The sequence below is a fragment of the Hemibagrus wyckioides genome, linkage group LG13, assembly GCF_019097595.1.
Source record: "Hemibagrus wyckioides isolate EC202008001 linkage group LG13, SWU_Hwy_1.0, whole genome shotgun sequence".
NCBI classification, from domain to species: domain Eukaryota; kingdom Metazoa; phylum Chordata; class Actinopteri; order Siluriformes; family Bagridae; genus Hemibagrus; species Hemibagrus wyckioides.
The window spans coordinates 13,910,677-13,928,721 of record NC_080722.1 but is presented as its reverse complement, the minus strand read 5'-3'; the positions used below and the strand labels follow the sequence as shown (position 1 = coordinate 13,928,721).

Genomic DNA, 18,045 nt, shown 5'->3' with positions numbered 1-18,045 from the left:
TTTTTTTTTTGTCAGTAGAAGTGTCTAAGACAATGTTTTTCAAATGGATACCAAATACTGATATTAAATCCTCACTATGGACATTTAACTCAACAATGTATATGCTCCCAAGAGACGCACTGCATAGGGGATAAACGTCAGTCATTCATATAGTAGTGCATATAAAAAACAGATATCAATGAGTTGTCTTGAACAAAACTTTAATGTGAAAAACTGATTTGTGTAACCACAGCTGGATTGGAGATTTTATTATACAGATGTCTGACAGGATACAATAAAATTACTTATTGCATGGTATATAATTTATGGCCATGAAAACAAACAAAAAAAAGGTTTTGTGGAAGCTGGATAATGTATGCCACTATGTCACTTCTATAATAATCAGAATATGTCCCAGCTTTATTTGGAGCGCATCTTTTCATTGATCCAGTCAAGAAATTTGGTGACACGGGCATAAACACCAGGTTTATTCTTCTTGCCACAACCATCACCCCAGCTCACCACTCCATAGATATAATGTGTCTCATTCTGTTTACAGATCAGGGGACCCCCAGAATCTCCCTATAAAGCAAATAAGTGCAAAAAAAACAAACAAAAAAAACGTTATAATAAATATCTATGGGTACATTTAGCACACAGAAACACTAGAAACCAGCATACCAGGTTTAAAACAGTAGTTCTAGTCACATAATATGACATAATATGATTCGTTTAACCATGTTCTAGCCATGCTATTATGTATATATATATATATACACATGATTGTTTGATATATACAGTATATTTGAATAGCCACACATAAATACACACCTGGCAGGCATCAACCCCTCCTTGCATTCGTCCGGCACAGACCATGCTGTCATCCAGCAGATCACCAAGAACATTAGGAGCCATGCAGCGGTTTTGGTTGATCAGGAGAACTTTTGTGTCCAGCAACTGTTTTGAACCACGCTCATCTTCAAGAAAAAAGAATGTGTAAATAAAAAGAAACCATGAGTTGATTTTGTGTTAGCCGGTAAAGGAAAGCTGATCAAACAAATAAGTAAGAATATGGAGTGAGAGAAAAACTACACCTTTCTCAGTGACTCCAAAGCCTGATATAGAACATTCCATCCCATCAGGAAAAGGGCCAGGGGGCAGACAGGCAGATTTAACATACCTGGTCTCTCTGGCACAAAGACCATCTTCTGTCACAGGCTTCAGTTTGAGCAGGGCTGAAATTTATTTTGAACAGCACCATAAATGCACCATCATTATTAATTAAAATCTAATCAAATCTAAAATATAACTAATTCAGTTCCAAATTTTGCTGACATTTTGATTCATGCAAAACTAGATACATGTACAAAATCTCCAAGACTCTTTGACTGATAATTTACGGCCTTTCGAATCCATACATGAATCAAACATCATAGGGCATTTTCCTCACAAATTTATGAGATATCAAAATAATTACAATTGCTTTAAAATTGCAATAGGCCTATTCAAAATATAAGATGTTTTCTTAAATAACCTATGTCATTGTACTGGACATCGTCAATTTCGGTGTAGTTCTCATGGAGGATATAACTTTGGACTGCTAGTTTCTGATCTGCTGGCTCAGACTTTTCCAGGTCCACCCCACCCAGCTCCACCTGCATCTCATTTTCCTCATGTCTGTTAAGTCACACACCACACACACACACACACACACGCACACACACACACACACACACACACACACACGCACACACACAAATTAAGATTTATAAATTTAGAATTTTATAGAATTTTATAGAATTATAGAATTTTAATTAATCGCACACAATGTATTTAATATTTTAACTGCAGGTTTCATTGTTAAACTACAGTAAATTTTGGATTAGATTGCTAGGGCTCTTTTTTATTTAAATTGAGAATTTTGCTGTTATGGTACCATATTGCAACACTGCTACTGCAGGCAACACTTACATGCAGTGAGCAGCAGTGAGGACCCAGCAGGAGCTGAGGAGGGTTCCTCCACAGTCATGAGTGAAAGGTTGAGTGCTATTTCTGATGCGTGTCTGCAATGACACTTGCCAGGGATGAGTTCCAGGCTTGGCCTTCCTCCCACCAAAAATCCTAGGTGTAATCCTACTTGGCCATAGCTTTCCACACACAGAGAACTCATTTTCTGGAGTAGGTCTGGTAATCGCTACCTCAGTTGATGGCTCAGTTGGGGTTAAAGCTATAAGAGTATGAAGAATGTTATTACAACTAGGTGTGTTGTTAGTAGAGAGGGTGGACAGTGGGAGGGTGGGAGCCAAAATTAAATGAAAGAGAAACAATGAAAAATGTGTACCTGTTCCTCCTTGGCAACGTCTGACATTACACTCATCCCAGTAAAATGTGTTATTGTGTCTGAAGAAACACCAAGGCTGGCTTTCCCCATCTGGGTTCCTACATGAAGGGATATTCAATGCTTATATATTTACAGTAACCTTAAACAGTAATCTAGTAAAACATAGACTTAACTAGGACTTAAATTCTGATGCCAGCTGATTATACCAGAGGTGATTTAGGGGTTATGTAATCATAACTTTTATGTATTTTTTATTTGTAAGTATGTTTGCAAATGTTTAAACAGATCATACATAACATTAAAACCACTTAAATGGTTGATAACATGAATAACATGATTATCTCATGATATTGTCAAAGTTGATGTTAAGGAAGCAGGAAAATTGGATGGGTGTAAGGACCAGGGCCAAGCTGTGATGGCTGGATGGATGGACAGATAGATAGATACAACTTTATTGTCATTGCAAAGTATAGGTACATAGCAAGGAAATGCCATCAGAGACAGGGTCAGAGCATCTCCAACACAACAGGTCTTGTGGGGTCTTCCTGGTATGTAGTGGTTAGTACCTACCAAAAGTTGTATAAGAAAGGACAACCAGTGAACCATTGACAGGGTCATAGACCCACAAGGCTTACTGATGTGCTTGAGGAACAAATAGCCAGATGTGTGTGCATAACGTCTCTGGGGAAGAGATTGCACCAGGATAAACTATTTGAACAAGCAGGCAGTGGCAGCAAGATGCACCGGGCAATGTTCTGCTGGGAAACCTTGTGTCCTGCCATATATGAGAATGATACTTTGACATGTACCACCTACCTAGACATGTTGTAGACCAAGTAGACCCCTTCATTAGGCTTTCTTTAATGTACTGTCCTCTTTCAGCAGGATGATGCTCCCTGCTTCACTGCCAAAATTGTTCAGGAATGACAAAGAGTTGTTGACTCGGCGTCCATGTTTCCCAGGCCTGAATTTGATCAAGCATGTGTGACATGTGTTGGAGAATCCTAAAAGGATCTGTTGCCAATATCTTGATATCACATTAAGGAGTCTGTGCCTCAATGGGTCAGAGCTGTTTTGGCAATACAAGGGGGACCAAAGAGTTAGAGTGTTTTTAATGTAATGGCTTATATAAAAATATATATGCGGAGCAGAGGCTATAGGTTATTTTGTCTCATCAGTCAGAGTCAGCTCCAGGTGGTAACATGTTAAAACATGGAAAAGTTCAAGGGGATTAAACTCTTATATAAGCAGTGTTTCATTTGATGGCATGCTCACACACACACACACACAAACATATACACACACCCCTGACCTGCAATAGTTATGCGGTCCAATTCCATCATCCTCCTCTTCCTCCTCCTCCTCCTCCTTGCCAGCCTCAGTATAATCATCATCACCAAGATTTGATACAAAATGAGTGTTCCAAGGTACACAGTCATGTCCAGATATTGTTTCACTGACAAAACCTCTGTATGATGCCCCATCTCCCTCATAGCAATCATCAGGACCTTAGTCACACAGAGTTAATCACCAGCATGTTGATAAACAAGATACTAAACAAATTTAAAAAAGCAGTGAATGATAATAGACCACTTTACCAACTTGGCAGAACTTTCCACTGTAGTTTTCAGTACAGTTGCAGTGGAATGAAGCCCGTGTTCGACCCTTCACACATGTTCCACCATTCAAACAGGGACTGGGATTACAGGGTGAGGCTGAAACAGAACAACTTAAGCTCTTAACAAAACTCTTGCAGTAAAAATAAACATTTAGTTTTCCTCAACACAATTAATCTGCCTCTCAAATAAAATATTTAAATGAATAAATTAACAATTCATATTTACTGACAGCATTGTGTAAAAAACTTTGTGTTTCCTTTCAGTGTCATTGTGAAGATTGATCACACTCACGTCTTCTGCAATTTGGAGGCTGGAAGGGGGCGATACACTTGCACTCATAAAAGGGCTCAGTGTCAATAAAAACACATACTCCACGGCCACACCTGACATTCCTACACACATTTATAACTGAAAAACAAAGAAACTCATACACTAATGTGCCAAAACCATTCTTAAATATTTTAAAATTATAAGAAATCATGGGCCTCTAACCAGATTGACACCTTTTGCCCTTAAAAGGCCGAGGGCAAATGCATTTGAAATCGCCATCACCATCATTCTCACATACACCATTGTTGTAACAAGGATTTGGATCACACTCATCTGAGAGGAAGCAAGAGCAAAAACAATATCTTGTTAAATAATATTAAACATATTTGCATTTTTACATCATATGTTTTTGCAACCAGATTGATTTAGAGTGCCTTGAGGACTGCCATCAGTGTACACTCTAATGAGATGACTTACAGACTGGGGGAGAAGCAGATAGAGAAGAAAAAATATAGTTAAAACTGTTTACCATGCTGGATGAGCAGAAATGTAATGAAGTATGTCAACAGCAGGGGACAAAAAGAGAGAAGAAAATATATGATTAATCTTATTAAGAAATGTTTCAGTAATTTGGAAAGGCAAATCCTGGTCTAGTATGTAAAGCCCCACAGCTGACACTGCATGCCAGGGCAAGAAAACAAAGACTTTAGTCAGGGATGTGACCCAAGAGCCTTAAGATTACTTTAATGGAGGTTCAGTGTGGGAGAAATGTCCAGAAAATCAACAGTATCCAGACAAAAGAAAGCTAAAAAAAAAGCTAAAAGAGAAACCTGAATTTTGTTCTGAATTCAAGGTGTTACATCTGGTTTATCACCTGGTAAATTCATCAGGATTCTGGTGCCATGCTTGTAGCATCACATTAAATATAGATCAATGCTACAATCTCTGCAAATGGACCTAAACAAAATACTGAATAAATGGTCTGAAAACTTGTGTAAATTTTATATTGTTTTTAAGAATACTGATTCTCAAGACTTTACTTTTGTTACACTTTCAGTAACCACTTGTTCCTGTTGAGCATACTGAGCATAAAACAAGAACTCACCCTAGAGGGGATGTTAATCCACCAGTCACCCACATTCACTCAAAGCCAGGGGCAGTTTATCTTAGCAAGCCCATTGACTGACATGTGTTTGGGTGGTTAGTGGGACTCAGGGACAACATGCAAAGAAACTCTGCATAGACAGTAACCAAAACTCAGTATCAAACCAAGAACCCTGAGGCTGGTGACAACTCTACCTGCTTCATCACCTAACGCCCTTTTTATATTTGTATTTACTTAAGTCCCAATAATTCCAAAAGGCACTGTAAATTTTTTAAGTATTTAAGTTACTTTTACCTCTCTCTTCAATTAATTCGTACAACCATTGTGAGTCGGTATTAGTTTGATCATTATAAGAATCATCATAGTAGTCATCAGAGGTCTTGTTGGTTGCTGTTGTTGGATCTAAAACACATTTATAAAAACTCTGGGTTAAAAAGAAAGGTACTTAAGCTCAATGAAATGAGAAGCTTGTGACTGAGGGTCAGTGTTTTTAATCAAACTAAGATAATAAACCTCACCTTCATCGATACCAACTTTAACCTTCAATAAAGGTCCCTGAAAGAGTACACAATTTTAACATTCAAAATTCAATAAGGATTCTAACAGATTCTGCATTACTCAAATTCAACTCTGTTTTTGGATAAGAAGACTTGTAGACTGAGTTAAATGTACAATATAGTATAGTGAGTAGTGTGGAGCAGTGTGATATCGCTAGAATGACTACAATATAAAATAATAACTACAATTAGTAAACATTTTGTGAGATTTGGTCCTGGAAAGGTAATGTCCAATAACTAGCCGTCCAATAATAGCTACTGTGTGTAATACATTCATTTCTCAGGGACATAAGAAAAGGCTTTATGCAAACTGAGTCCTCTCTTTGTACTCTCCAAAATCATCATCATAATTTTTAAGGCAAATTAATTTTACATTTGCTACATACCTCACTTTGTGCTGCTGCTGTTGCTGCTGTTGCTGCTGCTGTTGCTGCTGGCTGGTTAAGACTCAGCAGTAACAACAATAGTGGGAGCATGGTACTGCCAGTACTGGTCACAGGATTACAGGGAAGAAATCACCACAGTCCTGAGAATGTAGGCAATGACCATTCAAATCAACTCTTGTATGTAGGAATCATACGCATTATACATATGTGTTGCTCCTCTCCGGCTGGCAATCATTAGCCTAATGCATTGATTTCTTCATGGAATTATGTCCAACCTTGTACCCCTAAAAACTCCAAACACCTTCTTTAGTCTGTTTCTCTTGGCTGCACATAAGAACTTTCCACCTGGGTTTATTTCTTGGTGTATATGTTATTATGATTCAAGTCTAGAATTAGACACGGGCATGTCCATATTTGGCTCATATTTGAATGGGTTTAATTGATTTATTTCTTGAAATTGCTGTAATATGTGCTCTCTCCTGTAGGTCAATGGCCAGGTCCACATTTTGGCATGTTTACTCAGAATCAGACCTTTGAACTCAAAAGTTGATGTTAAAATCATCTACTGCCCACCAATAGTCCTAAAGTTTTTTTTTTTATATCTTGGGAAATACTTTAAAGGGAGAAAAGTATTCTGACACTTTTGTTATTTACATTTATAGCATTTGGCACCCAGAGTGACTTTCATTTATCTTAGTCATACATCAGAGCAGCTGAGGGTTAAGAGCCTTGTTAGCTTGGTGATGTGGGCAATCAGCTTGATGCATTTATTTTAAGAAAGAGATATGCAACCAAATATTAAGTGATAGTTACTTAAAGACTATATGTTCCTTTACTTTTGCTCACCTTAAAATCTAGTGGTCTGCCACCAAAAGTGCCATGTTCTAAGTTGCTTAACTTGGATCTCAGGGAAAACTGTGATCTATCATCTGATCACTTGTAAAAGCTAATTACTTCTTTCCATAGATGTCTCTCCAATTTCCAAAAACAGCTTTGCAGCAAAGTACTAATACAATTTCACAATCAGTTTATTTTTTAAACATGCATTTGGTTACACTGATACATGAAGCAATATACACCGATCAGACATAACATTATGAGCAGTGAGAGGTGAAGTGAATAACACTGATTAGCTCCTCATCATGGCACCTGTTAGTGGGTGGGATATATTAGGCAGCAAGTGAACATTTTGTCCTCAAAGTTGATGTTAGAAGCAGGAAAAATGGGCAAGTGTAAGGATTTGAGTGAGTTTGATGAAGGGGCAAATTGTTATGGCTAGACGACTGGATCAGAGCATCTCCAAAACTACAGCTCTTGTGGGGTGTTCTTGGTCTGCAGTGGTCAGTATCTATCAAAAGTGGTCCAAGGAAGGAACAGTGGTGAACCGGAGACAGGGTCATGGGTGGCCAAGGGTCACTGATGCGCATGGGGAGCAAAGGCTGTCCAGGGTAATCTGATCCTACAGATGAGCTACTGTTGCTCAAATACACAGTGCATCACATTTTGTTGCGTATGGGGCTGAATAGCCGCAGACCATTCAGGGTACCCCTGTGCACTGCTGAAAGCGGCAACAAAAGGCAAATGAACATCAGAACTGGACCACAGAGAAATGGAAGAGGGTGGCCTGGTCTGATGAATCACGGGGAACACATGGCACCAGGTTGCACTAAGGGAAGAAGGCAAATCGGCAGAGGCAGTGTCATACTTTGGGCAATGGTCTGCTGGGAAACCTCAGGTCTTGCCATCCATGTGTATGTTACTTTGACACTTACCACTATTTACTACCTAAGCATTGTTGCAGACCATGTACAGACCATGTACACCCTTTCATGGAAAAGGTATTCCCTTATGGCTGTGGCCTCTTTCAGAAGGTTAATGTGCTGTGCCACAAAGCAAAAATGGTTCAGGAATGGTTTGATGAGGTTTGACTTGGCCTCCATATTCCCCAGATCTCAATCCAATCGAGCATCTGCTGGACAAACAAGTTCGATCCATGGAGGCCCCACCTCACAACTTACAGGACTTAAAGAATCTGCTGCTAACATCTTGGTGCCAGATACCACAGCACACCTTCAGGGATCTAGTGGAGACCATGCCTCGATGGGTCAGGACTGTTTTGGTAGCAAAAGGGGGACCAACACAGTATTAGGCAGGTGGTCATAATGTTATAGCTGATCAATGTAGGTAAACGTTTGAAGCCAGACATGTATGTAAAGGAGCTCTGTATTGTATAGATTCATTCAGTCCTTGAGTTCATTTTTCCTAGATGTTTTATTCAAATGAGAAAGGAATAGATTGCTTGTGACTGGAATACAGTACATACATGGTTACTATACAGCATCAGAGATGAATATGATGAAAGTCATCAACAGCATGCATCAAAAGGACCTCTAGGGCCTCATGGTTTCAATGGATGAAATCACTATTGATCTACCTCCTATGTGGCTCTGGCTCCTAAAACCCATTCAAAGGTAACTGTAAGGAACAATTCATTCAAAAAAGTGAAAAAAAATACAAAATTATGGAAGTACTGTATTTATAAAACCCCCCTCTCACATTTTATTTGGACTCTTAAATATTGTTCAGCATATACCGAGTCTTGTTCTGAGCTCTGTGAAAGATTCGTAAACTTTGTTAATTGTTTGATCACATGCACATTTGAATACGGGATGTTTCTGATTGTCTTACAAGCAAGTCTAGATGTTTCCAAAAAGCTCTGAAATATCATGCTCAAACCACTGCTTTTGTTCACTAAGTACCCGAGAACATGCACTGCTTTCTCATTACTTTACTTCCTCTAGTAATGCATGCCAGTGTTATGCTCACATATCCAACACAGGTTTTAACACTTCATTCTATTTTCTTTATTTCATGATCTATTTCCTTTAGCAAACCAGGTAAGTGCTAGCATATTTTTGGACTTCTCCTGCCCAGCTCCTATGCACTCATTTATTGTTCATTCAGACACCTGAACATAACCCATGCTTTCACACAATCATTCTATTCTTTCTCCAAACTCAAAAAGCAAAATTTTTAATGGCTGTTCAAGAATGTCACAATGAGGAAGTCCATAAGAGATAAAAGAAAGCCAGAAAATGCATTTATGAATAGTCACATTTTGTTGCCATAAACAGCAATAATCTGCTTTCTCATTCACCACATCAGTCCATCTCTCACTTAGTTAAAAGCACAACATTGTCCTTTTTTCCACTTGGCTCTGCAGCTCAGCTTATTTGTGGTGGTTGGGGTAACTGGATATTTTTCTTCCTCTGATACAGCGTTCATGCTCAGGTGTACTCTGACTTGCGGATGTATGTGGAAGGTACGTAGCCCCGCCGTCCTCCGGCCTCACCCAGCCACCACTCCTGGTTGCCATTCATGTCCTGAAACTCTAGGATTCTAACTCTCTGATTGGCTGAAATGCTCAGCTCATTTGCACAGCGTGCAGTGAATGAATAAAGAGCATAGTATATCTGAAAGAAACAAAAAGTGAAAAATGGTAAGTAATGAGGAGATTAAAAAATTACACTTCCTATTACATTTTCTCAATTAAACACATTAGAAAACAATCTCTTTTAATTAAACATGGTATACCTGATTGCCGTCCAGCTCATGTTCAGGCTCTATGTACTCATCAGCAGAATACTGAGGCTTCCTTTTCTGTGTTGAACACTCGATGTTCTGTCTCTGCTGAGAGCCATAAGCTGTGTGCCTCTGTGATGCATCGTGTCTAGAGTCTTTATTGGATGAACAAGAGTCTGTCTCTGAAGAGTCTGAGGGGTCTCTGTGATTAGTTGGTGGAGTGTAACTGGAGTTAGAGGAATTTCTGTAATTGGCAGGATTTCGGGACAAAGTCTCTGAATAGTCTCTGTGATTGGCAGCATTATGAACAGCAGTCTCAGACAGTTCTTTCTGATTGGAGGAATTTCTATAGGTAGAGTCAGGGGTATCCCTCTGATTAGTCTGAGGGTAGCTTGGTGATGGAGTATCGGTGTGGGGAATCCTCTGGGAGGTGTTAGAGTCCTGAGAGAGGCGTAGTGATGCCTGGTTTGGAGTGTGACCCGAAGAGAAGCTGACGGAAGATGTCTCATGGTTAAATGTCAGTGTGCTGTTGCTGTTCTGTCGTGAGAACACAGGGGAGGAGCCACCATATCCTGACTCATTGGAAGACTGACTCTCAATAGAAACATCTGAATGGCTTTGTCGTGGGTTATAGGGCTTTAAGAAGGAGCTGTAAACAAAGCCCTTTGTGACTAGGGGATAAGAATAAAGGGCAGAAGTTATTCCAAAAATCTAAAACATTAGTTACACAATGAACATAAAACAAACAAGAGTTAAAACTGCATTCTTAATTTACATACTTACCACCGTTATCTATAAGCCATCGATTCTGACTGCCCATGGGGTCTTGCTGTTTGATGACTCCCACAATATCACCCTCCTGAATGGACACATCCAGGTCTTGTGCAGCATTAAAATTTCTTTCAGCCTGGAATAGTCTCTCTGGGCCGTAGAGAGCAAGTAGCCCTGTCCGATGCTCATCAGTCTGCATTATGCAATTTGGCTATACAAAAGAGAAGTGAGATTTTAATACAATTTAACACATTGGGTGTTTGGGATTGATTGTTACAATGGAGTCTAACTCACAGGGTTTAGAAGCGGCTTCTTGGAAGTCGGTTTCTCAAGGGTTTTCTTTTCATAGGCTTTGCGTGGCATGGGAAGGTTCTCTGGGAAGAAGCTGAAGCTTTGTAAAAGCTGGAGAACTCTGCTGTGCTCTTCCTGAAACAGTGACACCAGGTTCCCCTCCGTGCCTCCTATACCTGGCAGCTATCAGAAGACACACATTATTGTATAATTCACTGTTATTCAAACAGCATTTGTGATTTCTCATGTGATTTTGTGTGACATGGTGCTTCTAGTTAGTGCATTAAAATGACCTACACTGTTTCGCTTTGAAAGTCACCCTGTTATCTTTCCTCACCACTGCTGCCCTGCACATGTCTCATTATCTCATGACCTATCCTCACCTGCAGGAGTGGAGAGAGCTCTCCCAGTGTGAGAAACATGAAGTCTCTCTGTGCCTGAGCAAAGCCTCGCATGCAGTTGGTGAAGAGCTCTTCAGCAGCACGATGAAATTTGGGAAGCTCGTCCAGCAGCTGGGCATTCAGGGCCTCGTAGTTGTTCCTTGCTGTTTGCAGCTCTTCCTGCACACGTTTATCTTTTAACCTCTCTGCTCGCTCCTTACAGTTATCATAGTCGAGTAGCTTGTCAAAGCGCTTCTGGATCAGCTTGTGTGGACCAGCAAACATGGAAAGCAGCTGGTTGAGGGGAGAGATGACCAGAGCCTCTGTCCTCTCTTTCTACTCACACACACAGACAAAATATGTCAGAAACGCACAATGTAACTTAAAATAAAATTATAAGTATTATTATTGCTGTTGCATTATATTTATCAAATTTTATCTGCAAGGCAGCATGCACTTTGAATGATCTCCTTATAAATCTCATTATACCATTCACGCAGTTTTGTAAAGTGATGTTAAGGTTTTTGATCCGGACTCACAAATTCAGTGAACTGCTTGTCACTGATACACCGATGAGCTCTTTGGAAGCGCTCTGGATCCAGTTGTTTCTGTCGCTCTGTGTAGATATCACAGAAGCTGATGGCTGACAGCACCTTTACAGAGGCTGACTCCTGGTTATCAACATCAGAAAAACACATCAGATAAAAGCCTAGATCAAGGATTTCAGCTTGTATAATCGATTAAAAAGAGTGTTAAGTTGTTTGAATGTACCATTATTTATTTTAGCTCAAGAAAAACACTCACCCTTATGTGCTGCAGATAAAGAGAGATATCCCTGATAAAGGACTTGATTAATCTCTCCTGGAGTCTAAATCGCTTCTCCGCCTCATCAAAAGCTTCATCTTTAATCTGACAACAGTCAAAAAAATGGTAAACAACAAAATATTTTGCAAAATATATGGCCTGCCCATATGTGGATGTGGTGTGAAATGATTATACCTGTGGTGCAATTCCAGTCAGGTGTTTGAGGTGACTGCTCACTCTGTTTGACTTCTTGATAATGGAGTGCATGCTTAGTTTGGAGATCTTGTCAATGAGTCTGTCCTCATCCCCTTTGCGGTACTTCACCACTATAAACATTAGAGGGCAGACTGGCATTAACACTGACTAACAACTGCATGTTTCTTACAAAAGAAAAAAAAAAAAATCAGGGAGTATCAAAGTTCAGGTTGTGACACACACACACACACACACACACACATACCCAGGTCCTTTCTTCTTTTGTACTCATTGATGTTGACATTGATTTCTTTGACAGATGACACTGCATCTGCAAGCTGCTTCCTGTCATGGTGTGACTCTGGTGTGGCATTCAAGAGCTCCATGAGCAGCAGCGGATAACGCATCACCCTCTGTACAGGCTTTATTAGGAACGAACCCAGATTTATGTAGTTGGTCTTCCCCCTGAGAAAAAAAGGAAAGAAATTTACAAGACTTTCTACAGTCAATGCACATCAACCCGTTTCATCGTAAACTTTTTACAGTGGGTAATTGTTCATACACCAATCTATAATACATCATTAATCAAAATAAGAGATTTAGAAGAGTCTGACATTAGTCATCTCTGAATAAATATGAAAAGTAAAATTTACAACACAAGCAAATCGAATATATGCCATCTAATATGCGCTGTTTTGGGGTTTCAACAGATTATTTGCATTTTATTAACTGCTTGAATACAAAACTGGTAAGTTTCTTGGGTGGATTGTTAAGCAAGGCTTCTAAAATGGGAGATTTAATCACTTTAATATGATTGGTGGAATGAACAAAAACCCATTTCAAGAGTGATGAATTGTTTGCACTTTCCATTCAGTGAAAGAAAACCAAATTCAGTGTTATATCGACCAGATATGGATTTTCTTTTTGAAGAACTGTGTACAAGGTGTTTTTCCACAGTTCCTCAAGACAACAAACCAAACAGCAAAATGCATTAGGATTGGTAATTGCTTAGAGATTGTGTTAATATTAAATCACATCACCACACAGCTTTATGTAAATAAAAAACAAAAAATTAAAAAAATTAAAAAAAAAAAAAAAGTAAGCCAACATTTTACTTGGGGTTAAATTCTGACTTGACATACTATGCTTGTTAACAAGTTAAATCAGTAACTCAAAGTGCAATCTGAAGTCAAGTCAGAACACAGCCCTAACAAGAGACAACACAAAAATACAATACAGAGAAAAAGCACTCAGAGTACACAATCCCCTTGGCTGAACACACATACACAAACAGGTTATGAGGGTTAATAAACACCATGCATGCTGTCAGGCACTTCACATGCAGAAGCTTGTTTAGACTTACCACTCATGGTATATCGCTCTGTCAGGAGGAAGGGAGAAAAGAGAGAGATGGGACAAAACAGATTATGTCGGGTTAAGGGACCTGCTTCTATGTTTGCAAATTAGACACTAGGTAACTACTGGCTAGAATAATGATCACAAAGAAAGCATTATTAGATTTTAACAGCTAATTGAGGTTTAGTGATTTAACCTTCCTGCAATATCAAGACTGAAGAAACAAGTAACCAGATACAAAAGAAAATAAATTACTCCGAGTTAGTTTAATAAACTTTCAGTTGCCAGGGCAGCATGTGGCATCAGTGACCCAATTTAGAGGAGCAGCAAGGCACTACTGGCCCCTCACTGCTCCCCACTGAGCCAAAAAATTAAATGTCAGCTTCCTATGGCCTCAAAATCTCACGTGGCTCACAACTAGTCTGAAAAGAAACGCAGCGGGAGAGCCAAGTCCTTTACTCACAAAACCGCAGATACAGTAAAACAAAGCCCCGTCAGCCCCATTAACAGCCAAACACACTAAAAACATTGCTGTGGTGCAAAAACAGGAAGTACATTTCCTTGAGCGCAGAAAATAAAAGGCTACCAATTCCCTTTTCCATTTGTCTGGCAAGCTGTGTGAAAATTAACGTGATTCATTGAAATTACTATGAAATATGCTAGCGAGAAGCCTGTCTAGCAGAGTGAAATAAAGAGATTTGTTCTCTATCTAACATATCTCTAACATTGTTCTCTAATTTAACTTTACTACACTATATCAAATAGTAAATCAGGCAAAAGGCAAAAGCAAAAGGAAAATGCTGTAAACTTGATAACATCAGAATTCACACCATCATTATTTGCCAACTTATATTTACTTTTGTCAAAAAGTCAAACATCAGATGACAAGGAAGACTTCCTGCATTTAAACAGCACAAAAAATGGCCAACTACACAAATAAGATCCTTGTGTGTATACGTAGAATCATCAATAACATCATTTGTTTTGGGGGAGTAGGCCTGAAGTTTCTGCACGGTAACATGAGCACCAGTAAATGCTGGATCATCTTACACACTCACCATTCTTTTTAATAAACAAAACCATAAAATAGCAACTTATAGTAACTAGCATGGTCATGTTTCAAACATTCTCTGGTAGTTTTAGAAGCACCATTTATGCATCACCTAGACATCTGCAAATCAGAAATCTTTTCTCTGACCAACCTGAGGTTCTCCAGGCATTCCAGCACCTGCTTCTGAATGTTTTCATCTTTCTCATAGGTCTCCAGCAAGGCGATGGCATCATCATGATTCTGACAGTAGACCTTGTACACCTCTTCCAGTTCTGATTTGAAGTCCAAGAACACTTTTCCTAAGAAATAAATGATACATTCAATAAATTGTACATTTTAAAATGAATATATGTGCAACAACACTAACTTAGAGCTCTTTTTCTTACCTATGGAGTCAGTGTCCTGAAGAGCTTCTTCAAGACGTGTGGAGAGATCAATTACAGAGTCGATGTTGCCAAAGAGCCCATCGAAGTCTATATTCTGGACCTTAAAGTACAGGCATTATGTTCAGAACACAAGTTAAACCCAAGAATACAAAAACACAAATTAGCATCTAAAAAAAGCATCTAATTTGAAGAAAATAAACAGTTACATGTGTACAAACTTTATACATCTTGGTAAATTCCAATAATTAAAAAAAATTTGCTTCACTCTCCTAGCATGTATAGCCCGACTTACCTGTTTTATCTGCAGAGGTACGATGATTTCTGCCTTACACATGTTCAAGTCTTTGATGTAATCTCTCTCAGTTTGCAGGAGCTCTTCTATGACCTTTGACCTTTTCTCTAACATCCTTTGCTCAGGATCCTCTGTGGTGGCTGCAGAGGCTGGAGCAGGTTCTAGCGATTTGGGCTGGGCCGACAGTAGAGTCATCTCTGAATGAACACAAAAAGTACATCTTAAATTACAATACAAGGAAACCTAGTAAATGCCACATTTCTATATTCAGGGTTTTGGTTTTGATCACACTGTGGAGGTTTTATGTCATTTAATTAGTTGCTAGAATAGAAGTAGGACACTGGAATAAAACAGTTTGTGCAGCACAGTAAAAAGCACACTGAGTCAATTCTACCATACAAATGACAATTGGGTAGAACTCACCAAGTTCTAAAAACTAACAAATAATTGCAAGTGCCAAAAAACAATGACAAAAAAACCCTACAAAAACTGATTATAATATATTTAGCCAAATTTTTCCCAAAAATAAACCAACAGACACCAATTTAGCAAAATAAGCACACCCTTCTTTCTTCCACAATATTTAAGGGACCCATAAACATATAGAATAAAAGGAGGATCTTCCCCAGACTGTATATAAAAGGTATAAAGATTGTAAAAAAAATATATCTATATATCTATATATCTATCTATCTATCTATATATATATATATATATATATATATATATATATATATATATATATATATATATATAAAAAGTTATATAATATATAAAAGTGCAGCCTGACGATGTGAGTTTTTTCTCCTCTGAAGTTAGGTTGGATAAAACGGTGGGAACGGTGGAGACAGGACAGCACTCCTACATTTCACGCTTCAAAAATGAAGCCTAAAATGGATCTTTGTAAAAACATAAAGAGCTGACAGTGTCCACTGACAAACTAGTCCTTTGATGCTTTTTATAAGACAGTAGGAGTTTAGAAACTGGAGTCAATGAGTCCAATCAGATGTTCTTTAGTAACACGGCACAGCAGGACCCTTGGCTATAGTACTGCACAATTTAGAGTATTACTTCTGCTTACTTCAATACACACCAGCTACACTGAATGAAATTACTGTGCCCCAAAGAGCTTAACTGTCCATACAACTGTCATGTGCTGCAAACCCTGAAACTATTCGCTGCTTCCCAGATTTAACGTGACTCATAGTGATATCATGCTGAGTTAAAGCTTTCATGCTGCTAATTCATTTCAAAATCCAACGAGAGACTATCCTACTAACCAAATGCCTCTTAATTTGTCTAAAGACTTGCCTACTGATGGGTAAACATGCTTTAATTTTAATGCAGTCCCATTTTATGCTCCTAATGATGCTGAATACCGGAGTTTACACTTTTAAATCATCATGGTTTTGATTTTTTAATTTATTTTAATGCATTTTTAAAACTATTCTAGAAATTAAAATACCTAGAACATTCTATCATGCCTAGTAAACATTACTACACCACATTACTGAAAGTGTCTTCACTATATCAGTGAATGCATTATCAAACTGTGAATCAAATGTGGGTCAGTGGATACTGCGCCACAAAGGAGAACCGGTTCTGGTCATACAGCTTCACCCAATCTTACTAACACTGTTAGACTAAAGCTCGGAAACCAATAACTAAAAAAAGAAAAACTAAACAAAACACAGAAAAGCCTACTTGACCTGGAAATTATACTCAGAAAGTGGGAAGGTTCCCACAACCTGTTGTTCAGCATATGACCTCATGTCAACATGGCCACGTAGAGTGACTAAAATATCATTTAACTACTTCAAATGAGTTTACACCAGCAGTTACTTCAAATCAATCCACACAGATATATTAGTAGGTGAGCTTTATAAGGAAGAACAGACAGTTCACTGTTTTGTGAAAGTAAATGTATCATTGCTAACAAAACACACACTTTCATGGAAGCAACCGTTTTAAAAACCTTGTAGCTTGAAAGCCCCGGTTTGGAACATAACATAATTCTACGATCAAACATCCCACTTCCAAGCTGAGTCCAATTCAGCATATCTATCATAATTTCATAAACATTATAAACAAATATGATTTCTCCTGATGTTTCTCTCTCTCTTCACCTCTTCCTAACGCTGTCACTCATATTCATGCAGTCAATACTTGAAATGGACAAAAGGTACGCAAACATTGTTAGAAAATGTCTTCAGATTTTTCCCCAAAATTTTTAGTTTAATATGACAAATTTTTTGACACAGGTCTATTTTAAAAAAAATCAAGGTTACAAAAAATCTCTATGAATAATAATGGAAGTTCATCACACCGGAAGTTCACGCCTAGTCATGACTCAATGAATGACTGTAATAATGCTTTCAGCCAAACACCTCTACTTAAACAATAAACAAGCTAGTCAAAACCGTTGCGAAAACAGGATGTGAGTCAACCAAAATTGCACATAGAAATTTCAACTACCTAAGCACTCAAGTCAGGCAATATTGAATTCAAAGCCTTCAAAGCCAGTATTACTCCTTCACATCACCTAGTAAAGTAGTATTCCATGATTAAACACGAATTAAACACGAATCCTGAATCCAAATGACTGATTTAATCAGTCATTTTCAATAATTGCTTAATCATGGTCATGGTCATTGTAGGTCTGGAGTCCCAGGAACATGAA

At 38.5% G+C, this 18,045-nt stretch overlaps 2 protein-coding genes across 5 annotated transcripts in view; both read right to left on the bottom strand.

Annotated features, from left to right (window-relative positions):
* Positions 1-205: 205 nt before the first annotated feature.
* Positions 206-6,593, bottom strand: LOC131363289 (hyaluronan-binding protein 2-like). Its single transcript, XM_058405661.1, has 13 exons — positions 6,258-6,593; positions 5,833-5,869; positions 5,609-5,716; positions 4,432-4,542; positions 4,231-4,347; positions 3,919-4,035; positions 3,633-3,828; positions 2,321-2,418; positions 1,951-2,206; positions 1,514-1,656; positions 1,074-1,214; positions 811-956; positions 206-561 (listed from the first exon to the last, which is right to left on the bottom strand). Exons 1-13 carry the CDS (start codon positions 6,345-6,347, stop codon positions 400-402), a joined length of 1,722 nt encoding a protein of 573 aa, XP_058261644.1. The 5' UTR covers positions 6,348-6,593; the 3' UTR covers positions 206-399.
* Positions 6,594-7,269: 676 nt separating this feature from the next.
* Positions 7,270-18,045, bottom strand: part of dnmbp (dynamin binding protein) — a 35,568-nt gene continuing 24,792 nt past the window's right edge. For 3 of the 4 annotated variants that reach the window (XM_058405839.1, XM_058405841.1, XM_058405842.1), the window contains 13 exons: positions 15,366-15,562; positions 15,074-15,173; positions 14,839-14,986; positions 13,644-13,661; positions 12,546-12,745; positions 12,281-12,411; positions 12,086-12,190; positions 11,821-11,952; positions 11,285-11,617; positions 10,905-11,084; positions 10,623-10,821; positions 9,852-10,510; positions 7,270-9,730 (listed from right to left, as the gene is read on the bottom strand). In XM_058405839.1, coding sequence (XP_058261822.1) covers positions 9,545-9,730; positions 9,852-10,510; positions 10,623-10,821; positions 10,905-11,084; positions 11,285-11,617; positions 11,821-11,952; positions 12,086-12,190; positions 12,281-12,411; positions 12,546-12,745; positions 13,644-13,661; positions 14,839-14,986; positions 15,074-15,173; positions 15,366-15,562 — 2,588 coding nt within the window. In that variant the 3' untranslated portion in view covers positions 7,270-9,544. The remainder of the gene's footprint in view (positions 9,731-9,851; positions 10,511-10,622; positions 10,822-10,904; positions 11,085-11,284; positions 11,618-11,820; positions 11,953-12,085; positions 12,191-12,280; positions 12,412-12,545; positions 12,746-13,643; positions 13,662-14,838; positions 14,987-15,073; positions 15,174-15,365; positions 15,563-18,045) is intronic. The other variant, XM_058405840.1, reaches the window with a different exon arrangement.

What these genes read in the sequence shown, in the direction of transcription:
- LOC131363289 (XM_058405661.1), bottom strand. Translation starts at nt 6,347, where the DNA reads ATGCTCCCACTATTGTTGTTACTGCTGAGTCTTAACCAGCCAGCAGCA. An exon ending in CAGCAGCAGCACAAAGTGAG is followed by an intron (nt 5,870 to 6,257) that starts GTATGTAGCAAA and finishes GTACTCTTTCAG; the next exon opens with GGACCTTTATTGAAGGTTAA. An exon ending in GGGCAAAAGGTGTCAATCTG is followed by an intron (nt 4,348 to 4,431) that starts GTTAGAGGCCCA and finishes TTTGTTTTTCAG; the next exon opens with TTATAAATGTGTGTAGGAAT.